At 39.2% G+C, this 25,974-nt stretch overlaps 1 protein-coding gene across 1 annotated transcript in view; it reads right to left on the bottom strand.

Moving 5' to 3' along the window:
- CNTNAP5 (contactin associated protein-like 5) overlaps positions 1-25,974 on the bottom strand; it is an 886,807-nt gene that overhangs the window by 145,291 nt on the left and 715,542 nt on the right. The window contains exons 15-17 of the mRNA XM_011941654.1: positions 11,482-11,609; positions 11,134-11,304; positions 2,066-2,284 (exon numbers count right to left, since the gene is read on the bottom strand). Of these exons, the coding sequence (XP_011797044.1) occupies positions 2,066-2,284; positions 11,134-11,304; positions 11,482-11,609 (518 nt within the window). The remainder of the gene's footprint in view (positions 1-2,065; positions 2,285-11,133; positions 11,305-11,481; positions 11,610-25,974) is intronic.

Raw genomic sequence — 25,974 nt, 5'->3', positions numbered from 1 at the left:
AAAACAAATTCAATAAAGCAGAGTAACATCTGAGATGGGATTTATTGGAGAGAAACACAGCAGAAGCAGGTGCTCTTGCCACAGGTGACCTTGGCTCCAGCTCCAGCAAGATATCTCCTCCAGACTCATCGACATGCTCTTACAGCTCATTGCATTTGTGATCAATTTAACCAAAACGTCTGCAGATAGAAATCTGCCATGATATACAGCTGTCGCTTTTCCCTTTTGACTTGCACAAACTTTATCACATATTCAGTCCATATGATAATTTCATAGCTACATAAAATTTGCATGAAAGGGTAAAAAAATTATTCCATCTTTATATATACCTTTCAGCCAGAAAGATTGATAAATACTGCGTGAAGATAAATTAAACTTTGGCATGGAATATAATTTATGAAAATTGTGAAACACTTGACTTGATTCCACCAAAAAATATATTAGCTTTTGATGACGAGCAACCTTCCTCAGAAGTCACCCATCAAAATATGATGTTTAAATAAAATTAAAACAGAAATATAAATTTAAAAAATATTTTAATAGTGAATCATATCACATATATGGGTTATTAATTAAGCAAATGACTTGAAATCACAAAACTGTTTTAATCATTTATATCTTAGCTTCTGCTGGATCTGGGGAACATGACAGATGAAGAAAGAAATATGGTTCCTGTTGAGAAGAGAGAATATTACATCCTCACATTCTATTACTTATTTTCTTTTAGCTGGTGTTATTTTAGTGACTGCTTTCCTCAGAGTTAAAAGTTGCACAAACCTCAATTTAAAGGAAGCAAATAAGAAACTTCCATTGAGTGCTGATGGCATTTCATCACTAGCAATAAAGCTATGTAGTGTGGGAGTTAGCAAAAAAGTAAATAAACAAAAAAGGAAGCAAAGTTAAATCTGGGTAGACTTACAAATTCTGTTACTTATTTACATCACTGTTCTAAACATCTGAACTCCAAGTTTTATATAAAAACACACTCTTGGTTTTGGTAGTATTGACAATATTTCTTAACTTTCAGAGCTTGATTTTGTATTTTAAAGCTTTACAAGCCCTCCTCAACCTACGCTAATTTTTTTTAACTACAGCTATAAGGATGACCTTATATTAGTTTCTCTCTCTTATCTGTCTCTCTCTCTCTCTCTCTCTGTCACACACACACACACACGCACACACACTCCCGTATGTTTAGCAAAATGTTAGAATTATGACAAGGGAAACAAAATGTCAACTTAAATGTAGTTAAGGCGCAAGCACTGAAGAGAGACTTCCAAAACCCCATGCTGTCTTCTCTGTGAAACACACACACGCACATACACACCAGAGGATTATGAACTCCTTGAAAAGCAGTGGTAGTGCTCAATTCATCTTTCATTCCCAGTAACAAGATACCTGACCAGTTGTAGATACTCAGTGACTATTAGCGGAATGAAAGAAGTGAGGAATGACTAAAGAAGGAGGCCTGCATATTTCCAGGCCCACACCAGTGGCAGCTGCCAGTTCAGATGAACAACCTGTGGCAGGTTGATCTCCAGTGCTATGAGTTCAGGTAGTATCGAAGAGGCCCCTGATTTGGAAAGGGATCATTCCCCTCCCAACCATGTTACTGATAACAAAAACACCTTTGAAATAGCTCAACTGGCTCACTGCATGGATATCAATAATTATCAGGAGTGGGGTAGCACTTGGAAGGGCGGCCCATGACTTAGAGTCTACACCCACTAAGGTGTAAAGAGGTGACATGTCCTGTCCTTTAGAGTAGATTTATATTACAATGATGGGTCCCTGGACATCTGAAGACAATATTACCAAAAGAAAATGTACAGAATCTGGACAACCTCAGTATTTGCTAAAGGTTAGCATCATCTTAACTTGATGTAGCTAATGAAAAAAAAGCCAGAAAAAAAAGAATGTATGGAATGAAGTTCACGATTAGAAATGATTTATGACATTTCGATCATATCCCAGATCTAAAATAAAAGAGAAATTTTTCTTGGGCGTGGTCACACAGTGATATTGTAGGAGTTTAGCACAAAGGGAGCCTGAAGATGTCCCCTACCTACAAACAACTGGCTGTTCAGCTGCAGTCGAAAATGGCCCTCCTCTGACGTCTCCCGGGTGCTCCTTGGAAGGTTGTCCACCTGAAGGGAGGTCTCCTTGAGGTTCCTCTCAGCCCGGACATAATGCCATTGGTTGTCATTCAGAAGAGAAGGAGACTGGACCACAAGCTCTACAGGACCATTCCCAACATCGATGGCAAAGGTGATCTCTGAAGGAGCTGAAACCAGAGAGGAAAACGGGAAGAAGGATAGAGGGAGCTGTTAGCACATTCAAGGCACAGGCTTGAGTGGGAGAAACGATTGTAAGTCAATATCAATGTAGAGAAGACTTCTTTTGAAATCCCTGTAGCATTGAAATCACCATTAATAGTAACAGCTACCAAATTAAATGTGTATACTTGTTCCAAGCTGTTTTCATTCCTGCCACTTGTGTAAATTCAGGAAACAGGATAGGCACCTGGACCATTCAGGTTGAGCTGATAAACCTACATGAATGCCGAGGCCCTGGATTTTCTGGATCTGTTGTGGCTTCAGCTGTGTCCTCCAGGATATCTGCAGACATGAGGTTAGCTAGGCAGCTCCACTCCCGCAGGGAGGAGACTTATGCCCTAGGAAGTCCAGTGCTTCTTCCTTATTTTATTAATGCACATTATGTAAGCATTTGCACTATTTCCATAATGAAAAAAGCTCAGAAAGTTGTATTGCCTTGTCCAAGGAGACACTGCTGCAGGTGGCAGTGCCTGCAATCAAACCCAAGCCTCCTGTTGTCACACGGGACTCCTTCCATTATTCTTTCTGCCCCTCTATAACAATCTTTGTATAATGGAAGCCAGATGGCACCCAGTCGGAAGTAAGCATACTGATGACAGTGAAAAGACAATGGTGATGGCAGCAGTTATGGTGGTGGTGGTAGTGCTGGCAGTGGTGGTGGTATTGATGGTGGTGGTGGACGTAACGTTAATGATGATGGCGGTGGTGGTGGTGATGGGGGTGGCGGTGATGGAGGTGATGATGATGGTGGCGGCAGTGATGATGATGGTGGTGGTGGTGGGATAATGGTTGTGGTGATAGTGGTGGTGGTGATGGAGGTGATGGAGATAGTGATAGTGGCAGTGCTGCTGGTGGTAATGGTGATGGTAGTGATGGCGGTAGTAGTGATGGTGTCATCATTGGTGGTGGTGGTGATAACGGTCATGGTGGTAGTGGTGATGGTGGTGATGGAGGTAATGGTGATGGTGATGGTAATAGTCATACTGGCAGTGCCGGTGGTGGTAATGGTGATGGTAGTGATGGTGATGATAGTGGTGGTGGTAGTGGTGGTGGTGGCAATGGTAGTGGTAATCGTGATGGTGGTAATGGTGGTGGTGATGGTGGTGATGAAGGTGATGATGATGGTGCCAATGATGGTGGTGGCGATGATAATGGTAATGGTGGATAACCATTAAGAGAGAGAACTGGAAGGTGTAGCACAGTGGGAACAATGAACTCTATGCCAGGCACTATGCTAAGCACTGACCATGGATTATCTTATTTTAATACACAAAACCACCCTATGAGAAATGTAGCATTATTCTCATTTTATGAGTGAGAAAACTAAAGTGCACAGAAATATAAATAATTTGTTGAAAGTGTCCTAGGTGGTAAGTAGAATCTGACTGCAAAGGCAGGGTTCTTCATGATTTTGCTCTATTGAGTATATTGTCTTGTGTTTTCCATTATCACATAAGAATGTTCTAAATTTAAAGGAAATGGAGAGGTTAATTGTAATTTACAAATTGAGGATGAGGAGAGGACTGCAACTTTCATATGCCAAGCTTTCCTTTTTTCTAGGCACCTTCACAATTGCTCCCTCTCCTCTACCCCCTAAAATAGGAAATGGGTATTTATTTGACAAAGTCATCAACTGCCAGATTTAAATGATCAGAAATGCCAAAAGACAGACTCCACCCCAGAGCACTTTCTTCCCAGCCTTTAAACCTTAACCAAAAGCAATCTGCATCAAAGTCCCCATTACATAGAATTTTGAGTATCTGAGAGCTTGAATTCTTTTGCTTTCTGGTGAGCCCTGGCCTAAAGGAGAGTAAGGTGGAAGCAGTAAGAATGGGATTTGAGAGCTTAGACTCTGGAGCTACTGTGACCTAAGGCAAGTTTTCAATGTCACCATGCCTCAATTTTCTTGTCTGCAAAATGGGAATAAGAACAGTACTTAAATCATCAGATTATTTAGACATGAATCCTGATAAAGTTAACTGTGCCTGGCACACACTGCATGTTCAACAAGTGATAGCTGTTGTTATTATTACTGTGACCTGTGATTTTTCAACCTAGGCAAATTGGCTTCAGGTTACAAATCCATGCCTTAAAGGAAACAGAATTGAAGGGAACAGATTGAGTGACGAGCAGTTAGACTAAATAAGAGTGAAGGTGGCCCCTTGAGGCTTTCCCTGTTTCTTATTCAGATCACCAGTGCCACCTGGCAGCCCTGCATATCTCAAAATTTAAAAACACTTAACTGAGAGATGACTGGACCCCACAATTACATTTTTCTATAAAACACGGAGTAAGATTGGTGAGAATTTGGGTGAGGAATGTTAAAGATTTTACTAAAAGCTTTCCTGCAAGGCTAGTCTTGTGGATAATAAATTCCACTGAGACAACACATGTTTGTGGAGGGCTTGCTGCTTCGCTGTGACTAGCCTTGCCCCCTGACCACCACCTCCATAATCGGTTTCCCGTCTGTGCTTACCTCTTCTCCAAACTGCAGCCCCCTGCTGTATAATAATCTGTTTACTGTCTCCCCCGAGTCTGCAACTCTAGAAGAACACCTCATTTATCCTATACCCAGCACCTAGCACTGTGCCTTGTATACAGGAAGTTCTCATTTTATTCATTGAAACGTCATTACATTGCACATACTAAATGCAATTCTGCAATTTTCTTCATACTTTTACAGGTTTATACCAAGGTATTAGGGTCCTTGCAGAGTCTTTAAAATTATTATTATTTAACTTTATTAAAGCAACTATTAAAGACATACTATGTTTAAGTCATTCCTCCTAGAATCACTAAAATTCAATTAAAACAGTTAATATTTACTGAGTACTTACTGTGAGCCAAGTACCTTGCTACTCATTTTTCATTAATCAACTCACTAAGCCTTGCTACAACTTTATGAGACAGGAATCTTTTACAGATGAGGGAAGTGAGGTACAGGTCACTAAGTAAGCTGACCCAGTGCAGGTGGGGCAGAGTCTGGATGTGAGTCCAGGTGGTGTTTCCCAGAGCTCAATTTTTAAATCATTATTCCTATGATAAAACCTCCACACCTGGAAACTTGTGCAGTTGCCCTGGGTAGTCAAAGCTAGAATGGATGATAAAGATGCCTGACAACAAGGTAAGAGAATGAATGATCCATCCCACTTTGGCCAACACCTTTATAACAGGGCCCTTAAGGCAAATTCAAGTTGGCTCTCACTTGCTGAACAGGTGGACATAGCCCACTGGCCCTGAATAGGAAGGGAGAAGACCCATGAGAGCATTAGCTCTATTGTGAACTTACCCTCTAAGCTCAACCTCCCCCAGCCTTCTGATAAATGCCTTCTCTCACCAGCTACTTCTTTATGGTTCAAGGCAAAGCTAAGGAGTCTCCTCAGTCCTTCAGGGCATTTTTATCAAGCCAGGCCCTGTGCTGGGCACTGAGAATTCTGAGACAAATGAAACAAGATGAGTCCGCGATTTACTTTTGAGAAGACTGATAAAGAAAAGAAAGGGCATGTTTAGGGCTGTTACAGAGTTTCTACCAAGTGCTCCTAGGAGATGGGAGGAAGCTGCTAAGAAGACACCTGCATGTTCTTCCAGGAGTGACCACCAAGCCCATTAGAGAACATCCTTAGGACACACTCTACACGTCTCCTCCCGGCACTCAATCCTGAGCTCTGTGAAGATGGAGCCACACTCCACTCTGTGTCTTCAATGCCCACCCCAGGTCAGCATGAGAGATATTTCAGGGTCCATTTATGGAATGAATAATTTGTAAGGCCTTAATACAGTGAGTGAATCTCTCTGTCCTTCCAGGTGTCCATGTGTAAAATGAGAAATATGAACTAAATAAAATACCATTAAAACTTTTCAGGGACATAATCTCTTTAAGGATCTGACAGCAGTCACAGTTTCTAACTCTAGAAGAATAGTACCTGTGGTATTGCACAAAATTGCAGGGACGTCCTCTATGTCCTGTGCCTCAAAATCTGGAGGTAAATAATTGTATGTTCTCTTGAGTTCTAACACTGTCAATCCTGCGGACCCGGGCAAAGCAGAGTTGGGGGGGGTGCTGTAAGGAGCCAGCCAGACAGAGCTGGGTGGGTCCTGGATTCTAACCTTCCCAGCTGAGTGATCAGGGCTTGCCGCTTGCCCTCTCTAGGCTCATCCTGCCTGCCGGTGCACTGTGCGGTGGTAATCACAGCACAACACAGGGATCGGCATCGATGGGAGGGCTTAGAAACAAAATGAAATCAGGAATGTAAAGAATTGTGCAGTGTCTAATCAGAATAATTGCTCAACAATTCAACAAAAGTGTAATTATTAATAGTATTCATTTGCACTATTCTCTGAAGTTCTAACTATAGTGTGTCCAAGTTAACATCACATTTGGTAACATTCTCAGTATAATACTTCTGAAATTATGAAGTTAAATCTTTCTCGCTCTCTTTGTGTGTATATATGTATCTATACTGTATACACACATACTTACGGAGTACATACATACACATACATATACATATATACACACACACATACATACAGTATATAGATGTATCGTTTTTCCCATGAGCAGCTCAGGAAATTTCTGGTTTTGTTTCCTTTTCAAGGCATTTTTTAAAATGAATTACACATTTCAATTCTGACAACTGCCTTAGAAGAATCCTCATTGATTGTTTCCCTGGCGACTACCTCCTTTCTAACAATACTGAGTTTGCTTTGGGAAACTCCTCCCTCTCTCACTTTCCCATGAGCTTTAGGGGAAGCTAGCCCAGTCTCTGGTGTGGGGGTCGGCCCTGGTATAAATCAATCTGCAATCTATACGTTCCCAGCCACACACGTTGGTTCTTGGGGGCCAAGTGAGTGGACTCTCAGGAGGATTGCTTGTAGGGCTGGAAAGCAGGGGTTCTCCACCAGCTGGGATGCAGCTCCACCATGAGGGAGTGCCAGCCTTAGACCAAAGCAGATATTCAACATTCATAACAGAGAGAGAAAACCATGAGACGACTGATAACTTTGTTAAACTACTGCAAACCACCATAAATAAAGCCAGTCCTACCTCCTCTGGGCTTCGTCACATGCTTCAGTACCAGTGAATTTCCATCCTTGTGGCTGCCGGTTCAGATTGAGTTTTCTGTTATTTGCAGCCAAAGGCATCTCTGGGTGGCATACGGATGTCACCAACCCCATGTTGCATAAATAAGCATAGGAAGGGAGAAGAACTTGCTCAAGGCAGCTCACAAACCCACTTGGAAGAACAAAAGTTTGAATTCACATTGGGTTCTAGTCTAGCTTCTTTCCACTATGCCAGACTGACTCTCATAAGCCATTTCCTTCTGATCTCCTCATCTACTCTAAAATATCAATTTCTACCTGTACAGCCATTGTGAGATAAGTATCAGAACAGTTATCATTTCCACAGGCCCACTAAAACACATTCACTAAGACTTGCCAACATAGTGGCGTGTCTTCTTTTTCATAGAGTATGGGCTACAAAATTCAAATATCTTTGAAAGCAGGCTGGAAGGAAACGGATTGAAAATTTCATGGAAATCTACTGTTCCCTGTCCAACAATTTGGATATATCAACCTTGGAAACTGCTGCTCGGATAGTTTTAGAGGAACACTCCTTGGGGAAGGGAGGGAAATCTATTCTGAGCAACTGCATCTGTTAAAAGGCCATTTCCTTTCCAAGTGCCTGGTCTGTGGATGTTTCTTGCTATGAACCCTTTAGGGTAAAAATTCCATCTGCCTAAAATGCGTAATACGAGTGTCGCTGTAAATAAAGAATGCAAGATGTTTCCACCCCACTTTGGTCTTTTCCCCTTTTAAATATTAATAATAACAAATATTTTGAGCACTATAAGATCTTGAACTTCTCAATGTTTTTATATAAAATCTTGTCTTGGAAAGTATATGTTCTCCAATCTGGTGATATATTATGTACCAACCAATTACCTCAGTGGGTTTTGATTTTTGTCAAATGTAATTCTAACCTGCGCTAAAAACAATCTTGCATAAGCCAAAGGGAAAAATACAGTAGCACAAAGTACAAACAAATTGGACACTGATATGTAATTAACACTAAATCATCAGTCATTACCTTGTAATAACATACCATGATGTTTACTGCTGCTTTAATGAATCAAAAGGCCATGGGGCCTAATTTTTATTAAATTTACATTGAAGTTACTATATCCAAATTATGAAATTGTTGGCATTCAACTCAACATTTTTAGAGACTGGTCATGTTAGGTGTGAGGGATCTTGTTTCACACCAAAGCCACAAGAGCTTCCTTCCATTAATAGTCTCAATAGTTGGAGTAAAAGGAGATTAAAACTACCAATTAAGAAGATCTTTTTCCTTGTACGTATTGTGCGGTAACTGCAAAAGAAACACTTAGCTGCTTGGTAATTTGCAGGAGACTTAAACACCTCTGCCATCTCCTCCAGTCATTTTTTTTTTTTTCTCCTTTTCTGGCGCTCTCAAATTTCCAATTTCTGTTGCTAAGATATTACTTATACTTTCAAGGGTATTTCGTGCAGTCACATCACTACAGTGATATGGTCCATGGCCTCAATCAAACTACAGGAAAACATTCATTTAGACACACATACATAGGGCACCTAATGACAAGCCTGAGTCTTTATGGTCACAGGAATAACATGGGCAAGGTGCTGGCTATAGCCTACCCTGTGTATAAGTAATAAAAAGTGCACTCAGTGCACAGAACCTAAAACAATAGCAAAAGTCACGAAAAATACATCTTTTTAAAAATTACTACCATACACAAGTAATTCTAAGCAATGTTAGTGATAAAACACTCCTTCACCAAATAAATCATTTGTTGGTCTGTTTCAATAGATGCTGAAGCTACTGTTATTTTATTTATTTATTTATTTTTCTGACACAAAGTTTCACTCTTGTCACCCAGGCTGGGGTGCAGTAGTGCAATCTTGGCTTACTGCAACCTCTGCCTCTGGAGTTCAAGCGTTTCTCCTGCCTCAGCCTCCCAAGCAGCTGGGATTAGAGGCACCTGCCACTACACCCAGATAATTTTTGTATTTTTAGTGGAGACAGGGTTTCACCATGTTGGGCAGGCTGGTCTCGAACTCCTGACCTCAAGCAATCCTCCTGCCTAGGCCTCCCAAAGTGCCAGGATTACAAGTGTGAGCCACCACACCTGGACTTGAGTTCTTACTCTTAAAAATAAACAAATGTATTTTGTTCATATAACGCTACTGTTAATTTTTAACAATGTATATATAAATTTCAAATTAGTATGTTTTATCTCTTTCTACTTAATAAATGTTATATTCTGAGGGAAAGTTAATACAGAGAACTCTAGATTTATCATTGTCTCCTAAAAATACAGACTCAAATATATTTGTTTATTTTTAAGAATAAGAACTCAAGTTCTCATTTTTCATCTGTATAATTACTCTGCTAGCATTGTTTAACTCAAATCTAATCTTCAATACATGAATACATGGAACCACAGAGTTTTGAGACAAAATTTGCACCCTATTAGGACCCAAGCAATTTCAAATTCTTAGGAATATGGTAACTTTTTACCTAATAAAATAGAAATTTATGACGAATTTTCTGTCAAAATTATTTTAGTGGAATTTTTTTGCTTGCAGAGACATTTGGAAGTTTCTAGAATCAATCCTGAAGTAACAACATTGACAGTACTGGAATTTACAGAATTTAGTGTAAAATGAAATTTTTATGAATTTTTAACAAATATATTATGAAGTTTAAAACCTTACTTATTTGTATAGCTCTTGCTTCATATAAAACAAACTAAAATTAATAGAAAGTATTATTTTCTCAATATGAGATAAATGGACATGAGCATACTCTCTTTTGAACATGAAGATAAGAAAGTACCTACATTTTATGAAGTCACTGTCAAATTTCAAGAAGTAGAGACTCAGAAACATAAATTTTAATGTTACTAGGATTGCGACAGAGCAATATGTACGTATGCTTTCTCCCTTTTTATTAAAAATATGACTTGGTGTAATTTTTTTAATTGTATTTTACTGGTATTGGAATATTGTTTCATTAGTATGATTATATACAAAATGTTTAATTATAGGAAATTTCGCCATCTGTATTTAATTGTATTTTACTGGTATTGGAATATTGTTTCATTAGTATGATTATATACAAAATGTTTAATTATAGGAAATTTCACCATCTGTATTCCTATCATTTTTCATTGCATGTCATGATTATTACTGAATATAGTTTATATGCAGGGTATGCAGACTAAAAGGTGATCCATGTCCTGGCATCGAGTTTATTAGGTACGCCACTGTTCACGGGAAAGTGGTAGAGAAACCATGACAATTCTGATTGGATAGTCACAGGCTCCTAGGGTGGGAAATAAGTCAGGAAATTACTTTTGGAACAAAGGTAAAACAAAAAGTAGACCCCAAATATGAATAGAATGCATAATAATCCTCTTTTCAGCTTTGCATGGAAAGTGTCATGAAAAAAGTCCTGTAGTGTGGAAGATTAAAGTCATAGGTAAGAAATGTCTTTGGAAACTGTAATAGGTGTCTGTGGGAATTTTCGGAACGCCCATGTTTTGATGAGAGAATGACTGATTAAATACTGACAGGTCATAATAAAAATCATAAAGCATCAGAAGAAACTAGACAATATCACTGCTAATTTTACAGATGTCCAGTGAGATTAATTTGCTGGTACAAATGCCCACTAGTGATTGGTGGCAAAAACAAGACTAAAACTTGTTTGTTGATCAGTTACATTAAATGCATAATTGAGGGCACTTACAGCTTATTTCGAGTCGAATGAAGTCTTTAATGCCAAGATTTTCTAGGAAAACTCCGGATAATGCTGTGGTTTTAAAAAAGAAGGAAATATCGGCACTGAATTCCGCATGGAAGGTAGGAAAGTGGAGGTAAGAGGCTTCTGTGTAAAATGAGACGGCGTTCCAGAAGCGTCCTGCAAATGAGAAAATCCTTCAACATCGTTTATCGTTTTCAATGGGGTAGGGGAAAGCACTGGACATGTGGGTAATTTTCAAGACTAGGGCACACTGCAGGGAAAAGGGATAAGGCAGTAAAAACATCTTGTGCTCATGTAATGCAGAGAGAAAGCTTCTTTCGATTTAGTACTCACGGTCACCATAGCAACGCAAGGGACCAATTCTCCAAGCGGCTTCTGAGTTTGATCTGTCGGTATCAGTGATAACTATCTGAGTGACAGGCAAGTGGTCTTTGAAGGAAAGAAAGCCAGTATCATTTGTCCTGCAAAACATAAATTTAAGAAAAAAAGAGGACAAAATGTGGATAATCTAGGGACTCTTTTCCATGGCCCCTCTTTTCAGAAGTGATTTGGGTAGTTGCAGCAGGGTAGGGGCAGAGAGGGGGAAAACAGAAGGCCTTTCATCGCCTAAGTGTGTGTGAAGGAAAGGAATGTGAATTACAAAACCCATGGCTGGCTTCCAAAAACAAGTGAATTTTCCGTCTTCCCCATGTGTGCTTGTAGAAATGGATAGTTTACAAAGATTGCTGCTGCTTTTGGTGGCTAAGAGCAGCCCACCTGCTCAATGTGTGCTAATGTGACATTAAACCTCACCTCTCATTCCCATAAAGAGATCGGCTATCTCAGCAACTAACTTGAAACAGCCATCATAAATTCCACTCAAAAATCACTCCGAGGACTTGTTTCAGCCACCTGCCGACAGGTTTTAGTCAACTTTATCTATTTTTTACCACCCTTTAACTCGAGGTGCTTTACAGTTACTGCTTCCTTGCTTTTCATTTTGTTCTTAAACATCGCAGTAGTTAATGACTCTGACTTTGTTTTTGTTAACCATGCAAATAAAATACTGACTAATCACCTTTGGATAAAGTTCAGGAAGAATAGGATAAGCCATTGGATATTTTCCCCTTTTGTTGGCGGTGGTGTTTTTGGACTCACGGTAAGGGCCACATCATTTGGCTGAGAAGGAAAAATTGGATGTAGGAAACTAGCATTGAATGTACAACTGTTTTGAGGCAGTTATACCAGGGGATAGGTATTCCCCGCTCCCCCCCCCAAAAAAAAATACTATGCCTTAGGTGTCATTATGCCCATTTACAAATAAGGAAACTGAGGCTGAGAAATATTAAATAGCTAGCCTAAGGTCATACCTCACACCACAGAAGAGGCAGGGACAACGTCACATTCTTGGTATCCCCAGGATCTACCCCAGGTCTTTAAGGACATAGTTTTAGAAGCATACAGATGTGTTCTGGAATCTCAGTCCCCAGGTCCTAGCTATGTTAGACTGGGCAAATAATTTCATTTCTGAGATATTCAGTGTGCTCAATTTTAAAATGGAGATAACATCTACATCACAATGACTGATAGGTTTAAAAGAGATTATGTAGTCACTTAGCATGGTGCCTGATCTATGGTAAATGCTCAAAAATGGTGGCAGTGACACTTATTTTAGTTCTCTTCTTTGTTCCTGAACTACTCTGTGGCCCCAGGCAAGTCAATTCATCTTTTTATGCATCCACCTATAATTCTGTATTGGAGAGCTTATATGACAGAGCACATGTAGAAAATTACATTAAAAAAAAAGAAAATTAAAATTTCAGATTTATTATCCAACTCATGAAAATAGAGAAAAACATATTAATTCATCTTAATTATGAATAAGTCAAATATTCACCTGTACACATGTTCCTACAGATCTATCAAATGGAAAATGTAAAGAAATGTACTGTACAATATCTACAATTCGAATACCTGTATTTAGAGGCCATTCAAAGGATATAGAATAAGGCTTTTGTCTCAGCTTGAAAGTACATCTATGAATGCTGCATAGACACAGGGATGAATTTCAATCTCTACATTCCAATATCTTTTCAGGCAGAGATTTCAAAGCAAATGCCAAACAGCCGAAGTGGAATGAAGACGAAACCCAAATCCTCTCCTGAAGAAATTCTGTACTGCTATAGAATTGTATGCCTCTCCATTTCCATAGTAGTTTCTAAAGTCTGCCCATCAATGCCAATGACTGCCTTTCCTATACTCTCTGGCATCTTGTCTATAAAAATTTGATGTTTTTGTGTCAAAGTGTTGAGATCTAAAAATAGCACTCTAAGAATAAAATTCTCTTCCAAATAACAGAGGAAAAAAATTCATATTTAGTTTGATGATGCAAGGCACATTACTAAGAATACTTTTTACCTGAAAACTTAAATTTCTCTCTAAAGCTATTTAATGCAACAGAAACAGATACAAATATAAATGCCTACAGGGGCCAAGCAGATCAAAATGTATGTGAATCCAGCTTTGTGTTAGTAATAAATGGAAATTGACACACAATCTCAGTGTCAGGGGGAAAGAGAGATAAGTATAAAGTAGGTGTTCCAACTAAAGCAGGCCTGTAGTACTCATTAGCAACAGGAAATTATACCATTCTGTAATACGAGATCAAAGAGCCAGGCTAGAATATTAATGTAAAAATTTTCAGTTTCTGAATATTGGCAATGAAATTTAAATTTCTTTAAAAAATTACAGCGGGAATCCCCATTGACTGGACCAATAAACTGCATGTGAAGGCTGTGTTGAGCCTATAGGCAATGGAGCCATCAAAGGGAATTTGCATATTTATTCCTGCGTTTAAGGTCATATTAGGAATATGATTGGATTTAATTAAATTTGTGAGTGACAGGTATGAGTCCAACATTTCAAAACAATGGGTAGGGCAATTGGTGGTGATGGTAGTGGTGATCGTCATGGAGGGTTTTAGTCACAATAAAATGATGCAAATGATGGTGGTACCTATTGATAGGCAAGGAGTCTACAGCTATAGATTTGCTTTCTTCATGCCAAGGGTAAGAACTCTGCAAACTTTCACTTCCTTTGGAGCAATGCACAAGGCCCTTCCTAAGTATAGCTGAGAGATGATTGTTTTGCATGTAGTAAGAAAGCCTGTCGCTGGGACCAGACGACATGAGTTGAATCCGTGTACCTCAGCACCCTAGTTGTATAACATCAGTGAGGTCACTCTGGGGCTCAGTTTTCTTATGTTTTAAATGGTTATAATAATAATAATAATACTAACAATTTGATATTTTTGTATGAATCAAAGGGGATAATATATATAAAGCAATGAACACACCGACTTGCTCATAGTAGAGATTCAATACATAGTTATGGAAATTCTCATTGAAGTTTGAAATACAAACACGACATACAAAGAATGTATAAAAGGAGAACAAGAAACGGCACCCCACAACCGGAATGCATGAGCAGAGCCCAGACATTCTCATTTATGGAGCCTATAAGGGCACATGGAATAGGCATATGATCCTTAAAAAACACGTTAGTATGACCTAAAAGATAATAAATCACAAGCGGCAAGAAAAAAATTTAAATATTCTCAAGAGCAAGGGTATGGTACAGAATTAGTCAATGTGCTTTCTCTAAGTTTAAATATCTGAATCTTGGTATTTCACCAAATTTAGAGTGGCAGAGTGATGGGGGGATATCGTTCAAGTATGATGAAATGTCACAGACTGCCATTCATTTTCATCAACCAATTTTGGTTAACTGCTGCTTGGTAAGTTTATTTTAGTATACAATTTGGGTGACTTAACTATCAAAAAATACAATGGTTTTTTTTTCCCCCCCCTCTTTTGTGTCCTTTCCTCTTTCAGTCACTTGGAAGTAGCAAATATAATGTTATATATGGTAGACAGACAGAAAATTATAGGAAGAATTCAAGAACTCAGCTCCCTCTGAAGCCCACGTGTGAATCTGAGTGGATTAACCTCAAGAGACTCCACACCCGCTTCTCCTGAGTGGGGTACATGATGTTTTTCGTTTCTTATGGCTGCAAAGGAGGAATGGCCAGTAAGATGCCTGCAAGCAACTCTTCAAGTCTGCAGTGCTGCACTGATGCTTGCTGATAATTCTATCTTACCTTTGTTTAAGGAGCAATTATTTCTCTTTTGCTTTCTTTCTCAAGACTTCCAGATTAAAAAAAAAAAAAAAAGACCGAGGAGATTAGGTAACAAGAAGCTTTAAATGATCTTAAGGGTCATTTGGCTGCCAACCAAGGCAAATTCAGGCATTGAGTGGTCAGATATACAGTCTACCCGAGGATAATATCCATTTTCCTGTGCTCCACACAGGGGTGGGTGAGGGGGACTGGACCACATCTGGAATCTTGTTTTTATTTCCTAGCATAAGAAACAAGGGGAGAAGGCAAATTAAGTATGTATTTAAAATGTTCAGAAACTTTTTTTTTCTATAAATGCTCTAGAAACCTGACACCATAGGACTTTTCACAAACAGATACAAGAAAACAAAAGCAGGCCTTGGTATATGAATCAGCCAAGGTTTACTCAATGCCACTTTCCTGTTAAGAAATTAAAATGACCCTCAAGAAGTCAGAGATGTAAAATTGATTTAAAAAATACCACAGATGAAGATTTTGGGGGTCATAATTTGTAGAACATGACCTCAATATAAAGAAGGAAACAATTAGTGGTGTCATTTTATATATATATATATATAATGAATATATATAATGTATATATAATGAATATATAATGTATGTATAATGAATACATAATGTGTATATATAATGAATATATATAATGTGTATATATAATAAATATATATATATTTCTAGAAATATATTCATACATTTCTAGATTGCCTTCAGTTTTATTCAGGAAGCAAGTAGATTAAAAGTCAAAACTATTAGACTGTATACCATACTTGTGAGTCAATACCACTTAGATCCTGATGATTCCAAAATACGTGTCTCTCTTTCTCCAGAACACATCAACTGTTTGTCTTCTCCTGCTCTTCAAATTTCTCAAGACTCAACTCCAGTTTCCTCTCAAAAATGTTCCCAAATGTCCTGTATTCTCTTTTCCTTCTCTATCCTAATTTCAATTTCTTGCATACAATATTTTGTGACATTGATTTATATATTGATTTGTGTGTGTGTGTAATTCTTGTTTTCCCGGTTGGAAAATGGGTAAAGGTTTCATAGAGAATAAGCTCGGCATTAATCAGCAATCTAGCCAGGGTATCTGCAAAGTCGGACCATCTGAACCCACTGTGATTTGCTTTCTCTTGGCTTGAGCAATCCTCCCCTTGTCCGTGGCTAGTAGTTTATCCTGAACCTCATCTTCTGATGTCTCAGGGCACTTCCTCCTTCAATTAAGCTGTCTCTTTATGTTGTACCTTCGACCTCTCCCTCTTTTTCTGCTTGCATGCTGTAGTCGTCCTCAACCCTATCTCTCAATCTAGTTACTTCCCTTCTTTTCTCTTCAGAGTCAAATTTTCTTCAGATAATTGCCTGCATTCTCTCATCTCCTCTTCCTCTGCACCCTTTTCCTCCTCAACCTATGACAATTGGCCTTTTCCCCTTTCAGTCCACTGAGACTTCTCTTATTAAACTGCTAGTTTCCATGGAACATGTCAGCCCCTAATGTCCTTCACTTTGTTACAGCATTTTACATGTCACTTTTGCCTTCTTTGCTGTTACACACACACACACACACACACGTTCCTCCATGAATATATATTTATTTGACTGTCTACTAAATCCTTCCCTTGGATGTCATCAGGCACCTTAAACTAAGATGTTCAACCTCCTTCACTAGTCGTTTTCTCAGGGGTCAGCCTTCCCACCTGTCTGTCACTCACCTCTGTGAATGACTTGCCCTGGACACCCGGTTGCTGAGGTCGTAAGCATATGAGTCTTCATTTCTCTGTTCTTTCTTACTTCCTCCCTCACTCTTAATTAACAACTTCCACCAATCTCACTTTCTTCATGTCTCTCCGTTCAATGGTTTATCCTCATGCTCCCGAACTCAGTTTTATTTTGAGATCTCATGGCTCTGCCTAGGCCTTGGGGCTGATGACACAAACTGGATCCCTGCTTCTAATCTATCTACTCTCTTAATTCCTATCATCCTTCTTATTATTCCAGGAAACAAGTTTATATAATATGTACCATGATTCATACTTTATTGCTTAAAACCTTTTAAGAGCTCTCTATCTCTCACAGGTAAAGTCCAAACACCAAAATATTTACAAAGTGGACAATAAAATGTTATTTTAAATCACTGTTGCCTTTTATAGAGATAAACTATTTAAAAAAGATAAGATCCCTAAATTAGAGGCACTGCTAGAGTTTGACGTTGCTGCTTTAGAATGCACTGGTGGTTTGGGGACTCAGATGAGCAAGTCATATCCGTGGAGCCTTTCCCTGGCCATGGGAGCATTGAAGCAGAGTTTCACACATGAACTCACTTAATCCTGAGAATAACGCTAGGAAAATATTGTAACAATTACCTGCATTGTACAGGAGCAAGAACTGAGATTCAGGAAGATGATAAAACTTCTCAAGGTTTATCATTTGCAAATGGAAAGGCCAGGATTTGGACACAGATTTAGATGCCAAAGCATTTGCCTATAACTACCAGTGTCTCCTGTGCTGCAACACGGGTCTCCCACCTGCCAACAGCAGCTCTCTCAAGAATGGAAGCTGGTGCTTGTGAAGCCTCCTCTGGACTGTGCTGGAATCACAGTGCCAGGCCCTGAGTCCTCACACTGTCCTCAGTAGTTTCAGGGTGACCATCCCCATTCTGTGCACACAGGCTTTCTCCACACAAGACACAGCTCAATTGATTAGGTTTCAGTTTACTAATTTTCAATTATTTTCCAGCCCTTCATTCCCTGAGATTACACATGGATCACCTTGACAGGATTTCTGGGAGTCCATGAGCTCTTCTGTTACACATTCACAAGGAATCTCTTGGTTTATTTACACACAGGGCAGATCCACCAGTTACATGGTGAATTTTACGAATAAACTTTCAGAGAGCAGCCCTGTTTTGGGAAGAAGGAACTTCAGTGCTATTTCCTTACTCCACTCAAAGTCTGGTGGTTGAATGAACTTTGTGCTTGCATGGTATTACTTCTGTTATGTGTTTGTTCATTGCATACATGCATATATACTTTTCTTTCTTTTCCCTTTAGTTTCTTTTTTTTATTTCCAACTTTTAATTTCAGGGGTACATGTGTAGGATGTGGAAGTTTATTACATACGTAAATGTATGCCATGGTGGTTTGCTGCACAGATCTTCCTATCACTTAGTAATTAAGCCCAGCATCCATCAGCTATTCTTCCTGATGCTGTCCCTCTTCCCACACCCAACCTCTCACAGGCCCCAGTGTGTGTTGTACCCCAGTCCGATGTGTTCATGTGTTCTCCTCAGTCGGCTGCCACTTATAAGTGAGAAGATGCAGTATTTGTTTTCCTTCTCCTGTGTTAATTTACTGAGAATAATGGCTTTCAGCTCCATCCATGTCCCTGCAAAGCACATGATCTCATTCCTTTTTATGGCTGCATAGTATTCCACGGTGTGTATGTACCATATTTTCTTTATCCAGTCTATTATCGATGGGCACTTGGGTTGATTCCATGCCTTTGCTATTGACAATAGTGCTGCAATGAACAGACATGTGCATGTAACTTTATCACAGAATGGTTTCTATTCCCTTGGGTATATGCCCAGTAATGGAATTGCTGGGTCAAATGATAGTCTGTCTAAATCTTTGAGGAATCGCCACACTGTCTTCAAAAATGATTGAACTAATTTACACTCCCACCAACAGTGTAAACATGGCTTTTTAATAGCCATTCTGACGGGTATAAGATGGTATCCCATTGTGGTTTTGATTTGCAATACATGCATACAGACTTTTCTTAGACATCTGTTTAACTTCTACAAATCAATGTTGTCTTTTACAGTTTATTTAAGTTTGGATGAAAATGGAGAAAATAATAATAAAAAGATGGTTGATAAATCTTTGAGCTCTGACTCTATGGCACATCTGCTAGGTGCACAAATTATTGCTAACTCAGCCAGTATTTCCCAGAGATAGATATTCCCCCACTTTTAAAAAATAAATTAGAAACCAGAAGCTTAGAGAGGCTAAATGACTTAGGCTTTCTAGTTAATAGGTGACAAATCCACAATTTGTTCTTTCTATTACATAATAAAATATTACTGAGAGATTCATTATGTTTTATATTCAGAAAATGAAAATGATACCAGCAAAAACAGCTATAATTGTGTGTATTATAAGTGTATTACATGAATTAGCTCCTGACACTTTCACAAAATACCGATAAGACAGACGTGCAAAGGAGATGGAATTATTTCTCCTTCTGTTGCTTGATGAAGGCACTACAATTTAAAAAAAAAAAATGCAGACATTGGGATTTATGTGTAGTTCACAGAGAGCATTGCCATGGTCCACAGAAGCAGCCCCAGGCAGAATAGAAATGAAAAAGACAGAGAGAATGAAAGGAGCAAGAAAACAGCATCACCAACTTCCCACTCTGTCAGAGCTGTCCCCTTCAGACATACTTGGCTAAGAGTTCCAGCAAATTCTGATCAAGAAGAAGTTGTAAGGAATGCCTCTCCGTGTGTCTGTGTTCTGCCTGGTGAGTTCTGAATATCCCTGTGGTAAAGCTTCCTCCTCAGGGAGAGGATCATTTCGTGTAAATGCAAAATCATAATCTCTATAATGACTTTGAGTTTTATTTCTGATACAATTTTGCAATTGCTAGAATAATGAGACTTTACAGACAATTTAGTGATAATATATTTGTAAAGCTTGACAGATAACTGATGTAATAGAAACCTCAACCTACGTTTTGTTTTCCACAAGATTAAAAAGAAGTATTTCATAGCTATGTTTTGTTTTCCAGAACTCATGGATGATAAACTGTTCATATTAGATATTTTTCCCTAAAAGGTGGATAGGATGGTGGCATCATTAAATAAAAAGAAGGGGGGAAAAAAAACCCTCTTTAATGCTACCATAGGCAAAATATTTTATTTACCTCATTTAGAATTTTACAAAATAATGATGTGATATTTTGGTTTTGAATTTTAACCTTTTATTGCAAGTTCTTTTTTTTTTTTTCTATTTTCATATGTTTTTCTTTATCTCTTAATTGGGCAAGGCCTTCTTATTCTTTCCATTGAGGTACATTACAAAACATTTTGTCTAAAAAAAAATGTAGGCTGGCTGGGAACAATGGTTCACGCCTGTAATCCCATAACTTTGAGAGTTTGACGTGTGAGGATTGCTTGAGGTCAGGAGTCTGAGGTTGCAGTGAGCCAAGATCACATCACTGCACTCTAGCCTGGGCGACAGAGTGAGACCCTGTCTTACAAAAATTAAAAAAAAAAAATTGAAACCCAGTCATGGGAACATTAGCATAAGCAAGCCAGTATCAAGTTACTCCAGAACGTATACTTTAAGAGTATATTCAATGACTAAAACAACAGAAAATAACTAGCAGGTGGAGAGCATGTTTGGCCAGGAAGAGTGGATGAGGAGAGAGAAAATGTCCCATCTCTTCATTCATGCATCCTTTCATTAAGCAGTTAATGCGTGGAGGACCCACCAGGTGCCAAGTAGACTCCTCGCCAACATAAGAGGCTGGCCCTGATTAGTTTGCAAGATGCGTGTGGGAATTCAGGGACTGAGTGAGCAAAAACCCACATAAACCCTTTCTAATTTCTGTCTGCCTAGAGAACAGGCACTTTCAAAACTCAAAAAGCAGTAGAGTAGCTCATAAACAGATTCATGAATAATCAAATTCAACCAATAGAGATTGCCTAATTTATTATTCTTTTTCAATAAGGGATAGAATCTTAGTGTGCCCTGAGGTGAAATTTTTGTTTCTCTCAGAATTCAAGATTGGAGCCCCCTCTCAAGATATTACCTGGTCTAAGGCGTCCATACTGCATGGAGCCTGGCAATCTCAGAAGTGAAGGTTTTGAGGAAACCAAAAGAGTTCTGAAAGATCAAATAACAACCCAGGTGAGGAAACAGCAAAATTCGACACCACTAGGAGGTATCCAGCATCATCTCGTTCTGCATCTCATGGGGAGGGAATGCAGGGTCCTTGGGAAGATCAGTGTCCTGGGGCCTGGATTAGACATGTAGTCACCAAAACAAAAGCCTATTTTCAAGGCAAATGTATATAAAGATAACTTTTGGAACAGGATGTTCACTTGTAGCTACTTTCAAAAAAATTAATTGTTTAATTGAACAACAAAAATTGTATATATTTGTAGGGTATGATGTGATGTGTTGACATATGTATAAATCATGGAAAGGCTAAATCAAGCTACTTAACATATCTATCCCCTCACATGGAAACAATCTCAGTGTCCATCAGTGAATAAATGAATAAGGAAAATGTGTATATAAACAATGAACTATTGTTCAAGCTTGGCAAATTAAGAAAACCCTGTCCTTTTCGATAACATGAATGAACCTGGAATATATGATGTTAAGTGAAATAATCCGGGCATAGAAAGACAAATAACTACTTTTGATAGCCAGAAGAAAATCAATCTGTAGCAAAAGGCATGGAGGTTAAAATTTGGTAAATATTTCTTGTGAGATTGTGAAACAAGAGCAATGGCTAACAAGAAAGTAAATTTCAGCTAATCCTATCGTGGCTATGGCCTGACCTATCTAAAAATACATTGGTAAAAATCTGTCTAACAGAAATCATTCACCTATCATTCATTCGTGAATTTGGCAACATTTATTAAATAATTTCTCTGTAACAGAAAAGTAGAACCAAAGGCTAAATAGTAGCTTACAGTTCCAGGATTCCATATGCTAAAAAAATAACATCCCATAAAAATATTCTATTCTTTAAGAAAAAGAATAAAAGATTTTCTTTTTTGGATTATCAAAAGACTGGAATTTACACCTTACATCATTTTCTCTTCCTATTTTTGCCATATCACTTTATACAAGGGTACACTAAGGGCAAGAGGCAAAGAACAGAGTTACTAAAAATCAAATAAAAACTTCTGTACTTTCTTCTAAAATAAATAAAAGAATGTTCTACTGCTAAGTAAAAGAGCTTCACTTTAGTGCAACCTGGTTGTTTGGATGAGAACACTCTTCATCTGTGCCACGGGTCATCACCATGAGGGACATTGCACATTCTCTCTGCCTTCTCCAACATGCTGCTCCGCCAGCCTTTGACCCCTCTTGTTGGATGACTGTTTTCCCACCTCCCACACAGCCCGACACTCTCCTGAGCTGTCTCCAGGGTCTGCAACCCAGAACTGTCACCAGAGTTTCCTTTCTTACTCTCAACAAGCCAGTACTCTAAAGTAGCTGGTTCAGAAACCATCTAGTTGGGAGGATTCCTAGAGATTGAATGGTGATGTTGAAGAGAAGTTCCTTTGCAAACAGTCATTAATTAGTAAAATTATTATTCTTTACATGTTCCTTCATTTCTTCCTTTTTCATTACGATTCAGTGATTTGGTTGGGATAGAAACCCCTAGGAAATCAGCTAATTCAGTTGTGTAGTTGAAGCTTTCCTCTTACTCTAAGAAGGAAATGTGCTTTTGAGGTTCACTGAGTGACTTTTTCTTCTCTCCCCACCCACCTCCATCTTGTGAGCTGTGTCACTTTCACTCACCCCTACAACATGCACTCATTATCTTCATTTACTTGAGTCTCATTGAAATGTATGTTATTCAGTTACAGCGGCTTGTTAAAATAGAACAAGACAGCCATGGTTGAATGCACCTTTAGTCCTGATGCTTTGGGAGGCTGAGATGGAAGGATTGCTTGAACCCAAGCAATCAAGACCAGCCTGGGCAACAAAGTGAGACCCTTACTCAAAAAATAATGAAACAAAACAAGAAATTATCAATCATCAGAGGCTTAGAAGATGTCCCAGGTTCCCTAAGCACCCTGGCTTAGCAAAAAGAAGCATGTATGCTGCAGTGATGTGATCTGAAAGATCGTAGGAGAGTTCTCTCTAGCATCCTCACTGGCTGGCCATTATTCAAAACCCCAAGGTTAGCAGCTCATTTGCCATAATCACTAAGCGCATCCTTAGATTCAGCTAAAACGTCTGCTCTGCCCCTTAGGCAAGCGACCTTAACCAAACCATTTATCATCTCTGAGCCTCAGTTTCTTTTTTCTGGGGAAAAGAAATAATAAAACCAAACTCAAGAGTTATTGAGATGTTAATATGAAATATAGTATATAACATACTAAGAACAATTCAGGATATGACAGGTAACATTTAAGTGGCAATGCTATTTAGGAGATGTAACATATTAAACTGCTATCCACTGGGTGCTATACAAGGCCAAGTCAGTTTTCTGATTAATTTCACAAGGGCAAAAACTTGAGGGAATTTTACAAGGCAAGAATATCCAAAGTTTCTCTGAGGCACACAGAACACCACTGATAGTAAACGAGGCACGGTGGTCTAAAACAAAATTTGAAATGTGTGGAAAGTCAGTCTGACCACATGTTGGTTAAGAAAGAAATCGCAAGTATGTTGAACGTGATTAACTATTTCACAAGTGTGTTAGCTTTTGTATTTTTCCTTTCTGCAGTAAACAATAGAGTTTGATATATAAATAATAAATGCATTTTCACAAAGATGCCTGGTCTCATGTGTGAATGCTTACCATATGCCTATAATCCTTGTGCAGACAAAGCTAGCTCACTGTTATTTCCACACAAGGAGCTTCATAACCTGGATTTGACCTTCCTCCCTCCCTTTATTTTCTGTACATTTCTCACATGACCACTGTGCAACAGCCACACCAATATATTTGTGGTTTAAGAGAGTGGTGATTTGTATATTATTTTACATTTCCGCCCTGCGCACAGACGCTACCTCCACCCCCACCCCCTGCCTGTAGTACACCAGTTTGTTTATTTCTTCAGCTTCTTCTCTTCCTTCAAAACTTAACTGCTGCTTCTCTTCATAATCTAAATTTACCAGCTCATTTCTACCCCAGGTTCAGGTATATCTGTGCTTATTTCTCTCACCAAATTTTTCAGACCCATGTATTCCTATTAGGTTGGTGCGAAACTCATTGTGGTTTTTGCCATTACTTTTTTTTTTTTTTTTTTGAGACAGAGTTTCGCTCTGCTGCCAGGCTGCCAGGCTGTCAGGCTGGAATGCAGTGGCACCATCTCAGCTCAGTGCAAGCTCCTCCTGCTGGGTTCAAGCTATTCTCCTGCCTCAGCCTCCTGAGTAGCTGAAACTACAGGTGCACGCCACCACACCCAGCTAATTTTTGTATTTTTAGTAGAGATGGGGTTTCACCATGTTGGCCAGGTTGGTCTTGAGCTACTGACCTCATGATCCGCCCACCTCAGTCTCCCAAAGTGCTGGGATTACTGGCGTGAGCCACTGTGCCCAGGCCTGCCACTACTTTTGAATGGCAAAAACCACAATTACTTTCTCACCCACCTAATAACTAACTAGCACTTTCTTTACACTGTCCTGAGGGTTCCTCAAGGGAAGTGACCATAATGCCCTTGACTTTCTCTGCACAGCAGACTATCTGTCTGGCACAGAGTAGGCACTAAGTAAGTAAGCGATAAATCAGTAAATGTTTGATAAAGTAATACATACAGATGCTTCTATAATAAATTATTTATAAAAACCCTTTACCACAGGCTATGACTTGCACTAAGACAATGAATGAAACTCAGAAGTGTTGAATCAGAATCTCAGCCTCTACTCCCTCTTGAGAATGACAGAAGGAACTTTCTGATCTGCTCTCATCTAGACTTTGCCCCAAGATGGTCAATATGCTACTCGGGGACATCCAGGAGTGAGGCAGGCATCCTTAAGAGGGGAAACTCAGTCCTTTTCTCTTGACCTTTGATAGGCAGATTGTTGAACAGGACCTTATCTAATAATAAATTCTGATGCCCTAAGAGAGGTCACTTGCCACAGAAAGTGGCCCTGGATGGAAAATTTTCACTGGCTCTAAAGGAAATGGAAAGGGTCATGAAATATGTAATAACTTCTGGAGTGATCAAGGTTTGAGAAGACATTGTGAAGAATCTCTCTGAGCTCCCTCTAGATGATGAAGTGAAATCATCAGATAAGGGGTTCAGAGGTTAGTGAAACAGTGAGCAGGTCAAAGGAGGGAGAGGCTGGGAGCTGAGTAGAAGAGGGCAGTGGAAAGTTTTAGGAAAGGAGACACAGAGCACTTCAGCCCAATTAAGGGATAGAAAGTGACGCTCCTCCCTGTCCCTCAGTGTGCAGTAAATGAAGCCTGGTTCGTTTGTTCCCGAGGAAGTGGAGATACTGAGGCAGTGTTCAGTAGGCAAATGTCCTATAAAGAAAGTGGTAATGGAGAAGAAACACTGAGCAAAGATCAAGAAGGCAACTAAGAAAGGACTCAGAGTCTGCCAGGAGCATTGGCTCACGCCTGCAATCCCAGCACTTTGGGAGGTCGAGGCAGGTGAATCATGAGGTCAGGAGCTTGAGACCAACCTGAGCAACATGGAGAAATCCCATCTGTACTAAAAATTAGCCCGGTGTGGTGGTGTGCCCTGTAATCCCAGCTACTCAGGAGCCTGAGGCAGGAGAATTGCTTCAACCTGGGAGGCAGAGGTTGCAGTGAGCCGAGATCATGTCACTGCACTCCAGCTTGGGTGACAGAGCAAGATTCCATTGAAAGAAAGAAAGAAAAAAAGAAAGAAAGAAAGAGAGAGAGAGAAAGAGAGACAGAGAAAGAAAGACAGAAAGAAAGAAAGAAAGAAA

Source organism: Colobus angolensis, unplaced genomic scaffold, assembly GCF_000951035.1.
Source record: "Colobus angolensis palliatus isolate OR3802 unplaced genomic scaffold, Cang.pa_1.0 Scaffold20, whole genome shotgun sequence".
Taxonomy (NCBI): domain Eukaryota; kingdom Metazoa; phylum Chordata; class Mammalia; order Primates; family Cercopithecidae; genus Colobus; species Colobus angolensis.
This window is presented reverse-complemented; position numbering and strand designations above follow the sequence as displayed.